General features: G+C 38.1%; 1 protein-coding gene across 1 annotated transcript in view; it reads left to right on the top strand.

Annotated features, from left to right (window-relative positions):
* Positions 1 to 14,087, top strand: part of CCDC141 (coiled-coil domain containing 141) — a 202,978-nt gene that overhangs the window by 150,965 nt on the left and 37,926 nt on the right. The window contains exons 13-17 of the mRNA XM_060107047.1: positions 6,555 to 6,734; positions 7,303 to 7,428; positions 9,255 to 9,443; positions 10,625 to 10,804; positions 12,554 to 12,703. Coding sequence (XP_059963030.1) covers positions 6,555 to 6,734; positions 7,303 to 7,428; positions 9,255 to 9,443; positions 10,625 to 10,804; positions 12,554 to 12,703 — 825 coding nt within the window. The remainder of the gene's footprint in view (positions 1 to 6,554; positions 6,735 to 7,302; positions 7,429 to 9,254; positions 9,444 to 10,624; positions 10,805 to 12,553; positions 12,704 to 14,087) is intronic.

Raw genomic sequence — 14,087 nt, 5'->3', positions numbered from 1 at the left:
ACCTCTCCTTCAATATCTCAAGTATCTTCCTTATGAAACTGTTCATTTTATTGTTAGAAAATGCCAGCTGCTAGGACTTTTTTTTAAATGTTAAGTCGAATCTGTCTTCATATCTGATTCTAACCCTCTGTAGCTCCACAGGGGGAAAAATGTATGCATATTTCATTTCTCTTACACACGAAAGTTTTTCAAACCTTGAAAACAGTTGCAAAATCTAATTTGAGTCTTTTCTGCAGTGAACTAGATATAAATCCTTTCTATCATTTAGGAGGTAGCTTCCTCTCTTTCTTCATCCTAATCCTCCCTCCCAGAATTTTCCATGATTTGTCAATATCATTCATAACATGTAAACAAGAAGTAAAGTACAGCTTCAACACAGAGTACAAAGTGTACATCATTCTTTACTAATGAGACCTAAGACTGTACTAGCACTTTTAGCAATAATTTCACTTTGTTGGTTCATATTAAGCCTGTGATGGAAAAACTACAATTGCATTACATTTTTATTGCAGTTCCTGCCAGGCTAGGTCTCTCCCATTTTATATCCATGTCGCCTATTTATCTTTTACATACAAATGTGAAGCTTTATATTTATTTCTATTTTATATCACTTTGTTAGTTTTGACTCATGATTCCATCTTGTTAAACTAATTTTGAGCCTGCTATCTATTGCAGTAGCCATCTCTCCTGGGTTTAATTCTGTATATTAATAAGTAAGCCTCTTGTGGCTGCAATTAGATCTTTAATAAAAGTGTCTGAGGGGCAGATTGCTACCCCAATCCATTAATCAATCAATTAATTAACCAATCTTTTAAACAATCGTGGATGTTCCCAATCGTACTTTATTTTAACCACTTTTTCTTAAGTCTATAATGGAAGACACTGCTCAAAGGAAGGTCTATCTACCTAGTATCCTATCAATTGTATAATATAATTTGGCAAAAATTAGTTTGACTCCTAGTGATCATAGGGTTCTTTCCAAAGTGCTCACAATCTGATGACTTTATTGCCCTTGTTTTCAATGTAAAGCTTCATGACAGGTAAATCACATACGCCATCTTTTCCCCCATTTGAAAATCAGGGCATTTTCCTTCCTCTAATTTTCTGGCCCTTCTCCTATTTTCTGTAGATTTGCAAAGATGACTGACATATGCAATTTTCTCAGTACTCTGACACGTGATGAATCTCAGTCTGGAGCCTGAATTCATTTGGAAGAGTTGGGCTCTAACTACCCTCATCTACTTTGAGCTACAATTTCCTCTTTATCTTCATTGTTTCAAACTTTGTTGTTTAAAGACCAGTCTTCTTAAATCTATATGGAAACAAAATATGCATTAAATAATTCTAATTTATCTAATACTATCCATATGCATCAGAGAAAACTTACTGAGTATTTTACCTATGTTCTTATGTTATATTGGTGCTTTACTGTAAAAAAAAAATTGTTATTTTTTACTTGGAACATTTAGAACATATCTATCTATCTATCTATCTTTAAGATTTTTACTCTTTTTCAGTATATCTTTATATCCATCTCTTCACTGTGTACTTCTCCAATTTGCACTCATAAGGGAGTTTACATATTTGCAAACTGCACTTTTTTTGGCCTATCCTTTTTCTTACTAACTTCCTTTTGAGAAATTATATTTTTCAGTTTTAGAATTTCCAGTTGGTTCTTTTTTATTAGATTTATATTGCCAGTGAAATTCTCTTTTTTTTTTTTTTTTTTTTTTTTTTTTTTTTTTTGCTGTACGCGGGCCTCTCACCGCTGTGGCCTCTCCCGTTGCGGAGCACAGGCTCCGGACACACAGGCTCCGCGGCCATGGCTCGCGGGCCCAGCCGCTCCGCGGCATGTGGGATCCTCCGGGATCGGGGCACGAACCCGTGTCCCCTGCATCGGCAGGCGGACTCTCAACCACTGCGCCACCATGGAAGCCCAAAAATTCTCTTTTTTAATCCTCTCTTTCTCCATCTTTCCTGTACTTTCGTGACCATATTAATCATGGGTATTTTAAAGTGTTTGTCAGCTAAGTCCAATATCTGGATCAGGAATTGTTTCTATTGTCTACTTTTTCTTTCAGTTTCCAGTTCTGTCGTCCTATCTTGGGATGATGAGAGAATATCTATCAAATGCCAAGCATTATGTATAAAAAAATTGTAGGAGTTCCAAATGGTGTTATCTTCTTTCCTTAGGTGGGTGTTGGTTGAAGATCACTTAAGCCAATCAGGAGCTTGTGGAGTTGAGTCTGGAGTACAGTCCTGTCAATGCTCCATCTATTCTGTTGACCTTGGGCTCTCAGCGTTTTCAAGTTAGAGCTTGGTGAATTCTCTGAGGTCTCTCCCCCTGGCAGGTCTACAATTTGAGGAGTCTTGGGAGATAGCTGAAAAACTTCCACTCTGCTTTTCAGAGGCTTTTGCTTGGGTTTTTTAATCCACTGCCCTGTTCAGCCCCAGTATTTTGTCAATGTTCTGAGATGAAGATGAGCTGTGTGCTTGAACCCCCATCCCCACTAGTGTCTGTCAAAAGTTCTATTGTTTTCTCTGTTCCCCAGTAAAGCCTCATGTTCAGCCTCCTGTCAGCATACAGAATTGGGAAATGCCCCTGACTGAGGTAGGAGAGGTGACAGGTGAGCTCACCACTCTCAGATTCATCCTTCTCTGGAGTCTTGGCCTCTTTAGTTCTTTTTGCCTTCAAATAGATGCTTTCTGCATTTATTCCAGCTTTTCTAGTTGTTCTAGGCAGAAGCACTGCTCTGCCACTAGCTACTCCATCCTACCAAGAAACAGAAGTCCTTTATTACTTATTTAGAATGTTTAAGATTGTACAGTCAGATTTTCATTTAAGATCTGTAGCAGGAATCCATTCAAAATTATATTTTGTATCTTTGTCTAAATAAACTTAGGTTTCATGATATTCAAATGTCCATTTAGAGTTTTCAGCAACAGTGTGTATTTTACTACATACCTTGGTGGTCTTGTATCTTGACATTATAAACATGGCTACTTTACCCCAAGGTCCTTACCAGTGTCATATGATAAATAAATTCCTCCTTATTGATAAGAATTAAGGTCCACATAATGCTTAACTTTATTGGTTCAGTGACATTCTGAGATATGAATGGTAAAGCCATTTGATAAAGCCAGTATAACACAATTTTTATTCTCTTCATATCTTTCGGACCATTAGGCTTTTAAACAAACATTATTGCTGAAATGTGGTAACCAGTTTGGTCATTAAGAAGGAAGAAGACCAGCTGGCATTTTCCGCTGAATGTTCTGCTCTTGACTGGGTTGCCGGGGCTCAGATTTTCAAGCTTGAAATTAAAAAATTTTTCAGTTCATCTAAAAATCATCACAATCAGAAAAACTGATTTAGGGCAGAAATCTGGCAGACATCTTGATGAAAGTGCCAATTTACTAATTTATAGTGGCAAATACCAAGAATGCTACATGGAATACTGCCTTCCAGTTATCAAGATATCTGAAAAGCAAGATTTCAGAAGACCACTCATTGTGTGTGAATCTACATGGAAAATGGATAATTTAGTGCCCTGTTTAGACTAGATTATGGCAAATTTTCCAATGACCCTATACAGAAGTAGAATGAGTAGTGTGTTTACTAACTAGACCTCAGGCAAATTATTTAATCTTTCTGAGTGGCCAAAATATTTGTTTGCCAAATGCATAATCACTCTTCTTGAATCCTGCTAGCTAGGCATCAACAGATCCTACCATAGCTCTCTTTTCTAGGCTTCATTCAGGGCATATACTCTTCCGATTGTAGTTGTCATTGACATGCTACAAATTCCAAGTTTACATTAAATTGTGTATTATATAACATTTTGATTAATATTTTCTTAATAATATGTGAAAGATACCCTATCTTTATTTATAGCGTAGATAAAAATATGATTTGCTTTAGGGCCTGCTGTGGCTGTCTAATACCTTTCATAATATGTGTGTCTTGTTCATCATAATTACAGAATACATCATTTTACTACTAGATCCCCAAATTCATAGGAGAAGTCACATTTAGCACCTGCAGGTATTTTTTCAATTAAACGACACTTTATAATGTCTACATTAATATAAAAATATAAATGTGCAATATTAATGTCATTTAAAATAAATTTAAAATAAGATGGCCTGTGATTTAAAATATCCTGTTACATATTCATGGCACTATCTTCTGACTATAATCTAAAAGGTCCCGTGACTTTTAGATACCCAGCTGTCATTGCCATTGTAGAAATTCATGTGCAATTGCTCCTTAGAAATTCAAGGATTTACTGAGAAAAGCTGGCCATCAAAGTAAAAATTACTGTTTTGCCAAACAAATATTCTTCTGCATTTTTTTGATGTTTGACATAAAAAAAGCCTATTGTCTTACTCTCTACCTCTCTTATCCTTCTGCCTCTGAATTTCCAGTAGTTTAAAATCGTTGTTTAAAGGATTTCAAATCAGAGATCTAGAACATATGAAAGTTGGGAAGAGAAGTGTTGGAATTTAGATATTGTTCTTCTGGTGCACAATAGAGATACAAATATAGAGATACAGTTGGCCCTCCATATCCACTGCTTCCAAATCCCTGGATTCAACCAACCTCAGAGCTAAACATAGTACACCATCCACAGTTGGTTGAAACCTGCAGATATAGAGTGCCAGCCATGGGACTTGAGCATCCACTGGTTTTGGTATCTGTGGTGAGTCCTGGAACCAGTCCCCGCCTCCCACCCTGCTGCCGTGAATACCGAGGGACAACTGTATATAGAGGTACATTTCAGTTCTCACAAAATGGAGTAACTTGAGGAACTGCTCACAAGGAAAATTTTAAATAATTGTAGTATTGAGTTGGCCAAAAGGTTTGTTCGGTTTTTTCTGTAAGATGGGTCTAGTAGCACTTAGTTGTCTTTAACTTCATTTGAAACAATTTTCTTAGATTGTATATTACAGCTGTCATATCAGCGTCATTTAAAAAAAAGACATCAAAATTGGTGAATTTTTGTGTAGCCATTTTAATATTGAAGATGGAAGAAAAAAGCAACATTTTTGGCATATTATGCTTTATTATTTCAAGAAAGGTAAAAACGCAACTGAAATGCAAAAAAAAGATTTGTTCAGTGTATGGAGAAGGTGCTGTGACCGATGGAACATGGCAAAAGTGTTCTGTGAAGTTTTGCGCTGGAGATTTCTCGCTGGACGCTCCACCATGGTCGGGTAGACCAGTTGAAGTTGATAACGATCAAATCTAGACATTAGTTGAGAGCAGTCAACACTATACCACATGTGAGATAGCCGACATACTCAAAATATCCAAATCAAGGGTTGAAAATCATTTGCACCAACTTGGTTATGTTAATCGTTTTGATGTTTAGGTTCCACATAAATTAAGTGAAAAAAACCTTTTTGACTGTATTTCCTCATGTGATTCTCTACTTAAACATAACAAAAACGTTCCATTTTTTAAACAAATTTTTACGGGTGATGAAAAGTGGATACTGTACAATAATGTGGAACAGAAGAGATCATGGGGCAAGCTAGATGAACCACACCAAAGGCTGGTCTTCATCCAAAAAAGGTGATGTTGTGTCTATGGTGGGATTGGAAGGGAGTCCTCCATTATGAGCTCCTTCTGGAAAACCAAACGATTAATTCCAACAAGTACTGCTCCCAATTAGACCAACTGAAAGCAGCACTTGAAGAAAAACATCCAGAATTAGTCAACAGAAAACGCATAATCTTCCATCAGGATAACACAAGACTGCATGCTTCTTTGATGACCAGGCAAAAACTGTTACAGTTTGGCTGGGAAGTTCTGATTCATCCGCTATATTCACCAGACATTGCACCTTCGGATTTCCATTTATTTCGGTCTTTACAAAATTCTCTTAATGGAAAAAATTTCAGTTCCCTTGAAGACTGTAAAGGGCACCTGGAAGAGTTCTTTGTGCAAAAAGATAAAAAGTTTTGGGAAGATGGAATTATGAAGCTGCCTGAAAAATGGCAGAAGGTAGTGGACCAAAGGGGTGAATACGTTGTTCAATAATGTTCTTGGTGAAAATGAAAAATGTGTCTTTCAGTTTTACTTAAAAACCAAAGGGACTTTTTGGCCCACCCAATATGTACAATGGGATAGTTTAGAAAGAAACACAGACCCAGAACAATCTGCCCCCTCATGGTCCCTGATACTCAGATATTGACATATTCTAATGTGTGTTAAAATAAAAGGTGGAATCCACTTTAAAACTTATGCATTAAAATAATCTCAACTTCAAAATTTCTGGACCCTTTAAGCCCCAGGAAATGAACAGATCCTAAAGGAGAGGACTCAAACACCAGTGGGGTCATGAAGAGCTCAGGAGCTGACGTCCAAGCATAGATTATGGGTTCTGAGGGCCCAGCTGTGCCTCTGCACAGACTTTTCAGACTTGTCTTGATATCAGAACTGTGTTCTGCTTTGGCTATGATGAAGCGTTTGCCTCCTCAAATAGTTGTATGCAAAATGTTGTATTTCTTGGGAAAGAAAAGCCATTATACAATTATTAATTTCACAGGCAAAAGCAAATGAAATATTAAACGTGAAAAATGAAGTACACATTATGGAGAACACTATGGAAAGCCAGAAGGCAGAAAGGGAAGAACTCAGCCGCCTTCGGATAGCCTGGCAACTTAAAGCCACTGCAAGCAAGCCCGTGAAACAGCAGTGGGGAGTGTTCAAAGAGCAACTTAGAAAGGTGAGGGAACAGGCAAATGGGTAGTATTCAGCCTTAAAAGGGAAGGAAATTCTGACACATGCTGCAACATGGAGGGACCTTGGAAACATAAGTGAAATCAGACGAACACAAAAGGATAAATATTGTGATTCCACTTATGTGAGGAACCTCGAGTAGTCAAATTCACAGAGACAGAAAGCAGAATAGAGAATACCAGGGGCTGAGGGGAGGGTGAAATGGGAGTTAGAGTTTAACCAATACAGAGTTTCTGTTTGGGAAGATGAGAAAGTTCTGGCGATGGATGGTGGTAATGGTGGCACACCAGTATGAATGTACTAATGCCACTAAGTTGCACACTTAAAAATGGTTCGAATGGTAAGTTTTGTTATGTGTATTTTACCACAATAAAAAGAGGGCCTGTGCTTTTGTTCATTGGTGGTTTAGAACCACAAGCTCACTCTAGGTAGTGAGTGCTTTCATGGTAATTGAAAAGTTTGATGACACACCATGTCATCACTGGAATGAATATGACGTATTTGCTGGTGGTATCAAAGAAAACGTATGCATAACTATCTAATGTCTATTTCAGACTACTCACAACTTAAAACTTCTTCAGGAATCACTTATGCCTGTGTCTGCACTTGACCTTGGAGGGAGTCTCCAGACCATTTTAGGTCTACAGAAAAAGTGGAACGAAATGAAACCTCAGTTCCAGGTGAAGAAACAAATTGATGGCCTTGGGTGAATGAAAAAGTATTAAAAACTGTTCAGTCGATGCTCACCTAATTAATTTTTACAGTCTGATGGATTACAATTTTTAAAAAACAAAAGCATTTCTTGTCTAGAAATCCACTTTAAAAACACATTTTTCTTCCTGTTTAACTGCAGTGTGCTATATTTGATGATACACAAACATTCGGGCTACAAAAGGGCCTTAATATATTCTTATCTTAGATTATTTTAATTTAAATTAGTTCCTTATTAATGTATTTATCATATATATTTACTCTAATTCTTTTCCTAAGGGGTATAGACATGTTTTCTATTCAGACATATCAAAATGAGGATGGGCAATCTCTGACACAGAGGTTCTGCTGACCTCTGTTCCTGAAATTATCACTGGGATGTCATTGTGCCCACCCACTGGCACCCCAGGCTCCTACCACGATTCCAAGAATTTTGCTGTGCTCTCCCTTTCTCCCTCTCAGAGAGCCCTCAGGATGTGAGAGAAAAAACCATGAGTCATGTTCCCAGGCCCTGATTGCTAGTGCATTCCATACCCCCCCGCCCCGCCTCCTCTTGCCATTCCTGAGCTTGACACAGCTGCCGAAAAAGTTTGCCAGTCACGTTATCCTCCTGCCTGGATTCGTGTTCTTTGCTGCAAAGTTAAGATACCTGTGTTTCTGTTTGTCACTACTTTGCAAGTATTGGCTTTAAAGAAACCCCGAAACATAAGTTTGAAGATTCCTTTAGGGAATATCTAATTTATGTTCCTTTAAGACAAAACTAATGTAATACATAACCACCACCCCCCCCTCACAAAAAGCACACACACCACTGTGGCCCACAGTGAACTCTTTCCTCCAAACTCTTAGAAAATTCTCCTAGCCTATCTGTCGGTTTCTTTGTTATACTCTGTATCATATGTATCTGCATTTTGTGTGTGCACATGTCCCTGCACATGAGTAAGTGTGTGTAAATTCCTCTAAATCAGGAACTGTTGTCAAGCTTCTTTAGCTCTGTCACTGTGATGTGCGTATATTTGATGCCCACGTACTTGATTTCAACATGAAGACCCTCACTAGGTCACTCTTCTGCAAATTATCTCCTTAGCCTAAATCATTTCCATTACTGTTATCCTTGACATAAAATACAGCCCTGAAATTATAGCAGCTTCCTCTTTAAGCTGTGCACCAGGATTTAGATTCCTATAAGGGCTATCTGAGCAGTTCTGGGTAAAAAGAAGGTGGCTTATCCCTCCCTACAAGTGGTGGCTATTTGTGGATTCTGGGATGACTGCTTTTAAAGCAGCATAGCTACTGTGCTGCTCAGCTGGTGGTTCATTTTGATCATTCTTTTATCACAGAGGACAACTAATTCCCCCAATATATTTTTATGCTTGCCTTCTTTTGGTGTTCTTATCATACCCCCTGATTCTGGTTGTATTAAATATCACAGGTGGTCACAGCCTCATAGAGCATCTAGAATATATTTACTTAACAGATGACCAGAATATTTGGTATGTCATAGAAATATATGACTTTCCATTTCGCCACCTAACTTTGAAACACTTTTTTGTGTTTTTTTAAATTTAATTAATTTAAATTAATTTTTTAAAAAAATTCTGAGAAGATGAGGATGCAATAATATATCCCTAGCATCATGCACAATGCCTGGGTTTGCAGGGATGGGGGTGAAGCTCACAATAAGTATTTGTTAACAAATAAGAGAGTGATTTGTTACTGAGATCTTCATATAGTCAGTTATAAAGTAAAAAGCTCTCTAAAAGCTGTATTTCTTTTATTGCTTACAACTTTTTAGCAACTGAATGATGAGGTTCAATACATTATAAAAAAGTCAGAAGAGTTAAGTGGTAAAGGAGCCCCTGTGAAAGAGAAGTCTCAACAGCTGAAGGACCTAATTCACCTCCATCAAAACCAGAAAGAGAGAATCCAAGATTACGAGGAAATCCTGTATAAGATTGTCCAGTTCCACCAAGTCAGAGAAGAGGTAAGACTTGTCATGGATGTTTGGAAGACTCTCAGTTTTAAACTATGAAATTAAAAATAAATGATTGTGTAATAAATAAAGGCCAGATTGCTTATTCTGATATTAGAAGCTTTCCTCAGTCTGGCCCCTGACTTTTCTCTCACTGGGCCCCATTCTGCCCAATGTTCCAGCCAAACTGAGCTCTCCTTGGTCCCTCAAAGAAGGCGTCCACATCCCTAATTCCAAGCCTTGACTCTTGGGCTGCCATTATCTGACAGGTCCTTCTGTCTCCTCTCTACCATCTAGGCCCTGTCCCTCCATCCAACCATCCACCTCCCTTGGAGTGATTTTTCTCTCTTCAAAATTCCTTGAACTCTTATTGTTTATTCCACACATCTGTCATTTTTAACATCTTGATTCTTAATTACTTTTGTTCCCCTAACTCAAGTGTAAGGTCTTTGAGGGAAGAAAACAATTTCTTTTATATCTCAAGTATCAGTAGAGTGCTCAGTAAAACTTCATAGTCCTTGGCCTCTATTAACAGAAAATGGAGAGTTATTGAAATCCCTTGAAAATAGCCTCTGAATTTACTCAGATCACAGGCCTCATCTTGCTAAAGGTTTAGGCTGTGAGCAGTGTTTTCTTCTTTAATAGAACTGACAGTGTTAGTCCCTCAGTTTTACCCTATTGACTTGCAGCATTGTAACACTTATTTGTCTATAATACTAATAATTTTAGATGGGCTTGTCAGTGTTGACCTGCTAGTTAAATATGTTATAGGAAATAAGTTTTTTTTTTAAAGCCATCTTTGAGAAAGACAAATACTGTATGATATCACTTATATGTGGAATCTGAAAAATACAACAACGTAGTGAATATAACAAAAAAGAAGCAGACTCACAGATATAGAGAACTAGTGGTGACCAGTGGGGAGAGGGAAGGGGGGAGGGGCAGTACGGCGGTAGGGGATTAAGAGGTACAAACTATTAGGTATAAAATAAGCTACAAGATTATATTGTACAATTTAGGGAATATAGCCAATATTTTATAATAACTATAAATGGAGTATAACCTTTAAAAATTGTGAATCACTATATCGTACACCTGCCAGCTATATAATTTTGTACAGCAACTATACCTCAATTTAAAAAATCTGTCTTCATAAAAATACGAAGGTTAATTGTTAATGGCCTAAATTTCAGCTGGGACGACTCTTCAGATCAAGAGAACTGGAGTTTCTACAACAGCCAAAGGAAATGGATGATGCTCACGATGCCCAGGTTCTCCTCAGTCGCTCTCGGGAAAAGCAGGCACACATAGACCATCTCCATAAACTGGCTCTTTCCTTGGGGGTGGACATCATCTCGTCAGTTCAGCGGCCTGTAAGCAACTTAGAACACCATCATTTATACCTAATATAGCTCTCAGTTGGCCTGTAATATGAAAGAAACCAGGCAGATTGCCTGGTATATGTTAAATTTAAAAATACATTAAACCATTGGGCTACTTATTTGTGGTAAGTTTCTACCACATCCAGAGAAAAACATTTTAAGGAGAAAAATCTGATTTTAAAAGGCTTGTTTGATACATCTATTCTCATGCTAATTTAAAAAAAATCATAGAGGTGTGCTATCTATAATGGCAGTTAGTTTTTCACATTTGAAATATGCCTAATGCAATTAAGGGACTAAACTTTTAATTTTATTTAATTTTAATTAATTTAAATTTAAAACTGATACCCCAAATTGTAAAACTTTTAAGTATATTGGGAACAATTTGGGTATGTGAGTCTATTAAACTCTATGAGATTTAAGTGCAGATCAAGTATTTCTGATAGAAATTTAGCAACAATTGTGATATGCTCTAAGTGTGAGATACAGACTTGATTTCAAAGACTTAATATGAAAAAAACCTTATTAATATTTTTTAATATTTGGTTACATGTTTGGGTATGTGTTTGGTTAAACAAACTATATTATGAAAATTAATTTCAACTGTTTCTTTTTTACTTTTTAATATGACTACTAAGAAATTTAAAATTATTTATGTGGCTCAGTTGTATTTCTGTTGGACAATGCTGCTTTAGCACGTCAGATCCAAAAGGTAGCTAAGAGATCGTCAGGCCCAGGACCCTCATTTTATAGGTGAAGAGTCTTATCCCAGAGAAGCTGCTTTATCCATAAAACCCCAGGGTAGAAAAGCCCAAGAACCCCGACTCCACCCAGGGATCTGGGCACTCATCACTGGATCTGCTTTATTCCACTGGACTGACCTTACCAAAGGAGACTAAAAGAGATGGAAATAATGCCAGATTAAATTTTCCTAAATAACACATTGGGCTCTGATTTTTAAAAAACTCCTTCTCCAAATTCTTAATTTGAGGGGAGAAAAGATTATGTTAATTCTATCCAGTATGTATAACATTAATAAAAATCGTAATAGCCGATTTTATTTCAAAGTTCATTTAAGATATCCACTAAACTATATGGAATTCAATGGATCTAAAGTATTTTCTTAACTGAAAGACACAGAAATACAAAATATCTGTCGCTGTTATAACAGAATGTTTTTCCCAAGAAGGACCTTTCTTTTTAAAGAGTTTTGTTTTATTAGTAAATTTATTTTAAAAAGAAAAAAACAAGCAAGACGTCTCACTTTGCACAAATAATGTAAATTGTTCTCCAGTCCGCATCTGGCCTTGGCCTCGGCAGCCCTCTGCGCTGAGTAGAGGTTGGAGCACTTGCATAATAAACCTGAGGTTACGCTCAAGTTGACAGGAAAATTATAGTGCAGAAGTCAAATGTTTCTAATGCATATTTTATGCCTTTTGTAGTAAAAATTATACCTTATAATGAATAGTGTCTCTGAGGCATTGGGTGTGATGAGCAAATCTTCAAAACTGAAAGTTTCAAGCCTGGAAATGTAAGGGTTTGTCTTTCCCAACATTGGGTGCTGGGTGTCTGGCTTCTTTCTGAAATCATTATATTCAAAGAAGCTTAAGGTAAAATAAAAAATCAGGAGCCTATTTTTTAATGTCATTTATGAGTTTCACAATGCAGGTAAATAGCATGTTGTTCTCATTGCTGTTTTGCCAATTCCCTTCATCACTTCCCCTTCTCTTTCATTTTTAGAACTGCTCTAATGTTTCTGCAAAGAACCTGCAGCAGCAGCTGGACAGCCTTGAGGGGGACAGGCTGAACTGGCGTGCCCAGGCTGAGGACCACGAGCGGGCCCTGACCGACAGCCTGGAGTTCTGTACCGCAAGGGATGAGATGAGCGAGGTGAGAGTGCGCGCACACACACACGCACAGTGAATCAGGAGACTTTCTTTTTACCCTTGACCTTTAATCCACCAAGCAATGGCCTCAGGGCTCAGAAAGATTGAGTACACTTTAAGCTCCCCAACTTTTTGAGGTCAGTATATTGTCAACACATGGAAGAACCTAGAATGTAGCATTAGGGCTTTTTGTTTGCTCCTCCCCAACCCACCCCAAACCCTTACAGCAGTTGTTTTGCTTGAGTGGATACACATCATCGGTGCAGAGCGATAGCATCCCGGTTCAGCCAGCTCCGGCCTGCTGAGATGCTATTTAAGTACCATTGACTCATGATGAAGCGGGTGCTAAGGGGAGCAGGCTTGTTGCCTCAGAGGCTACAAAGTATTAGCACCAAAGTCAAGCGGCTGGTTTCATATGTACTCAAACTGAGTGACTTCTCTGGCAAAACAACGCCTAGAGTCCATGCCCCCTCCTCCATACACAGTTAATTCCACCTCCCCTTCCTCAGCTCTACCCAACCCCCAACCCCCAGACACATACTGAGCTTGAGCCACACCCTCCCAGAGTTCAGCTTTCCATCTAAAGGTTTACTTGTTCTAGGAGAAAAATATAGCTTAGCGAGGGTCCTGGTTCCTTACTGGAACTGACAGCAGAACAAAAGGTACCACAATTCCAGATTTATCTCTGTTTAGAGCAAGACATTTCTAAGTTCATTAATCACAAACCCATTAGGAAAGTGAGCGGAGGGAAAAAGACATGGTGAACTTTCTTGATTTTTCTGTTTATGCCCTCTTTACACAATTTAGGACCAGGGAGTATCAAATATTATCAAACAACATTAGAGCATGGACTTAAGTATGAGTAATTAAACTTAGAAAGTGGTCTAGCCCTTTCTTAGCCCACAGAGAAGTGCAGGAAAGGAGCATGGCTGGAAGGAAAGCAAGAGGGCGAGAGCAGGAGAGGCCGCTTGGATCCCATTCAGTGGGAGGGAAACAGGAAGCAGCATCATGGAGGGTTTTCAGCTGAGTGTGCCACAGGACTGTAGAGTTTCTGCTCTGAGTCTGGGTTTCAGGAGTCACTGTGGGCGAGAGACTCATTAATTCACTCAGGGTTAAACCCCTAGTGTAGCCTGCCCTCTGTGTAGTAGAATGGCCTCTTCTGGGTCCTGTACTGCAGTTAGCAGCACTTCAGCCAGATCACTTTAAGGAAAACAATCTTAATTCTCCTCAGGCTATACAATTTAGATTCACATGGAAATAAATTTTTTTTACTATCTTTCCCCAAAGTTGTTTTCTTTCTTCTTTTTCTTCCTCTTCTTCTTCTTTTTTTTTTTTTTTTTTTTTGTAAACTTTTCTTGCCGAAGCTCTCTCTCTGCTGTGACGTTCAA

This window comes from Mesoplodon densirostris, chromosome 8 (assembly GCF_025265405.1).
Source record: "Mesoplodon densirostris isolate mMesDen1 chromosome 8, mMesDen1 primary haplotype, whole genome shotgun sequence".
Taxonomy (NCBI): domain Eukaryota; kingdom Metazoa; phylum Chordata; class Mammalia; order Artiodactyla; family Ziphiidae; genus Mesoplodon; species Mesoplodon densirostris.
Note: the sequence above shows the minus strand (reverse complement) of the source record. Positions and strands in the feature narration are given on the sequence as shown.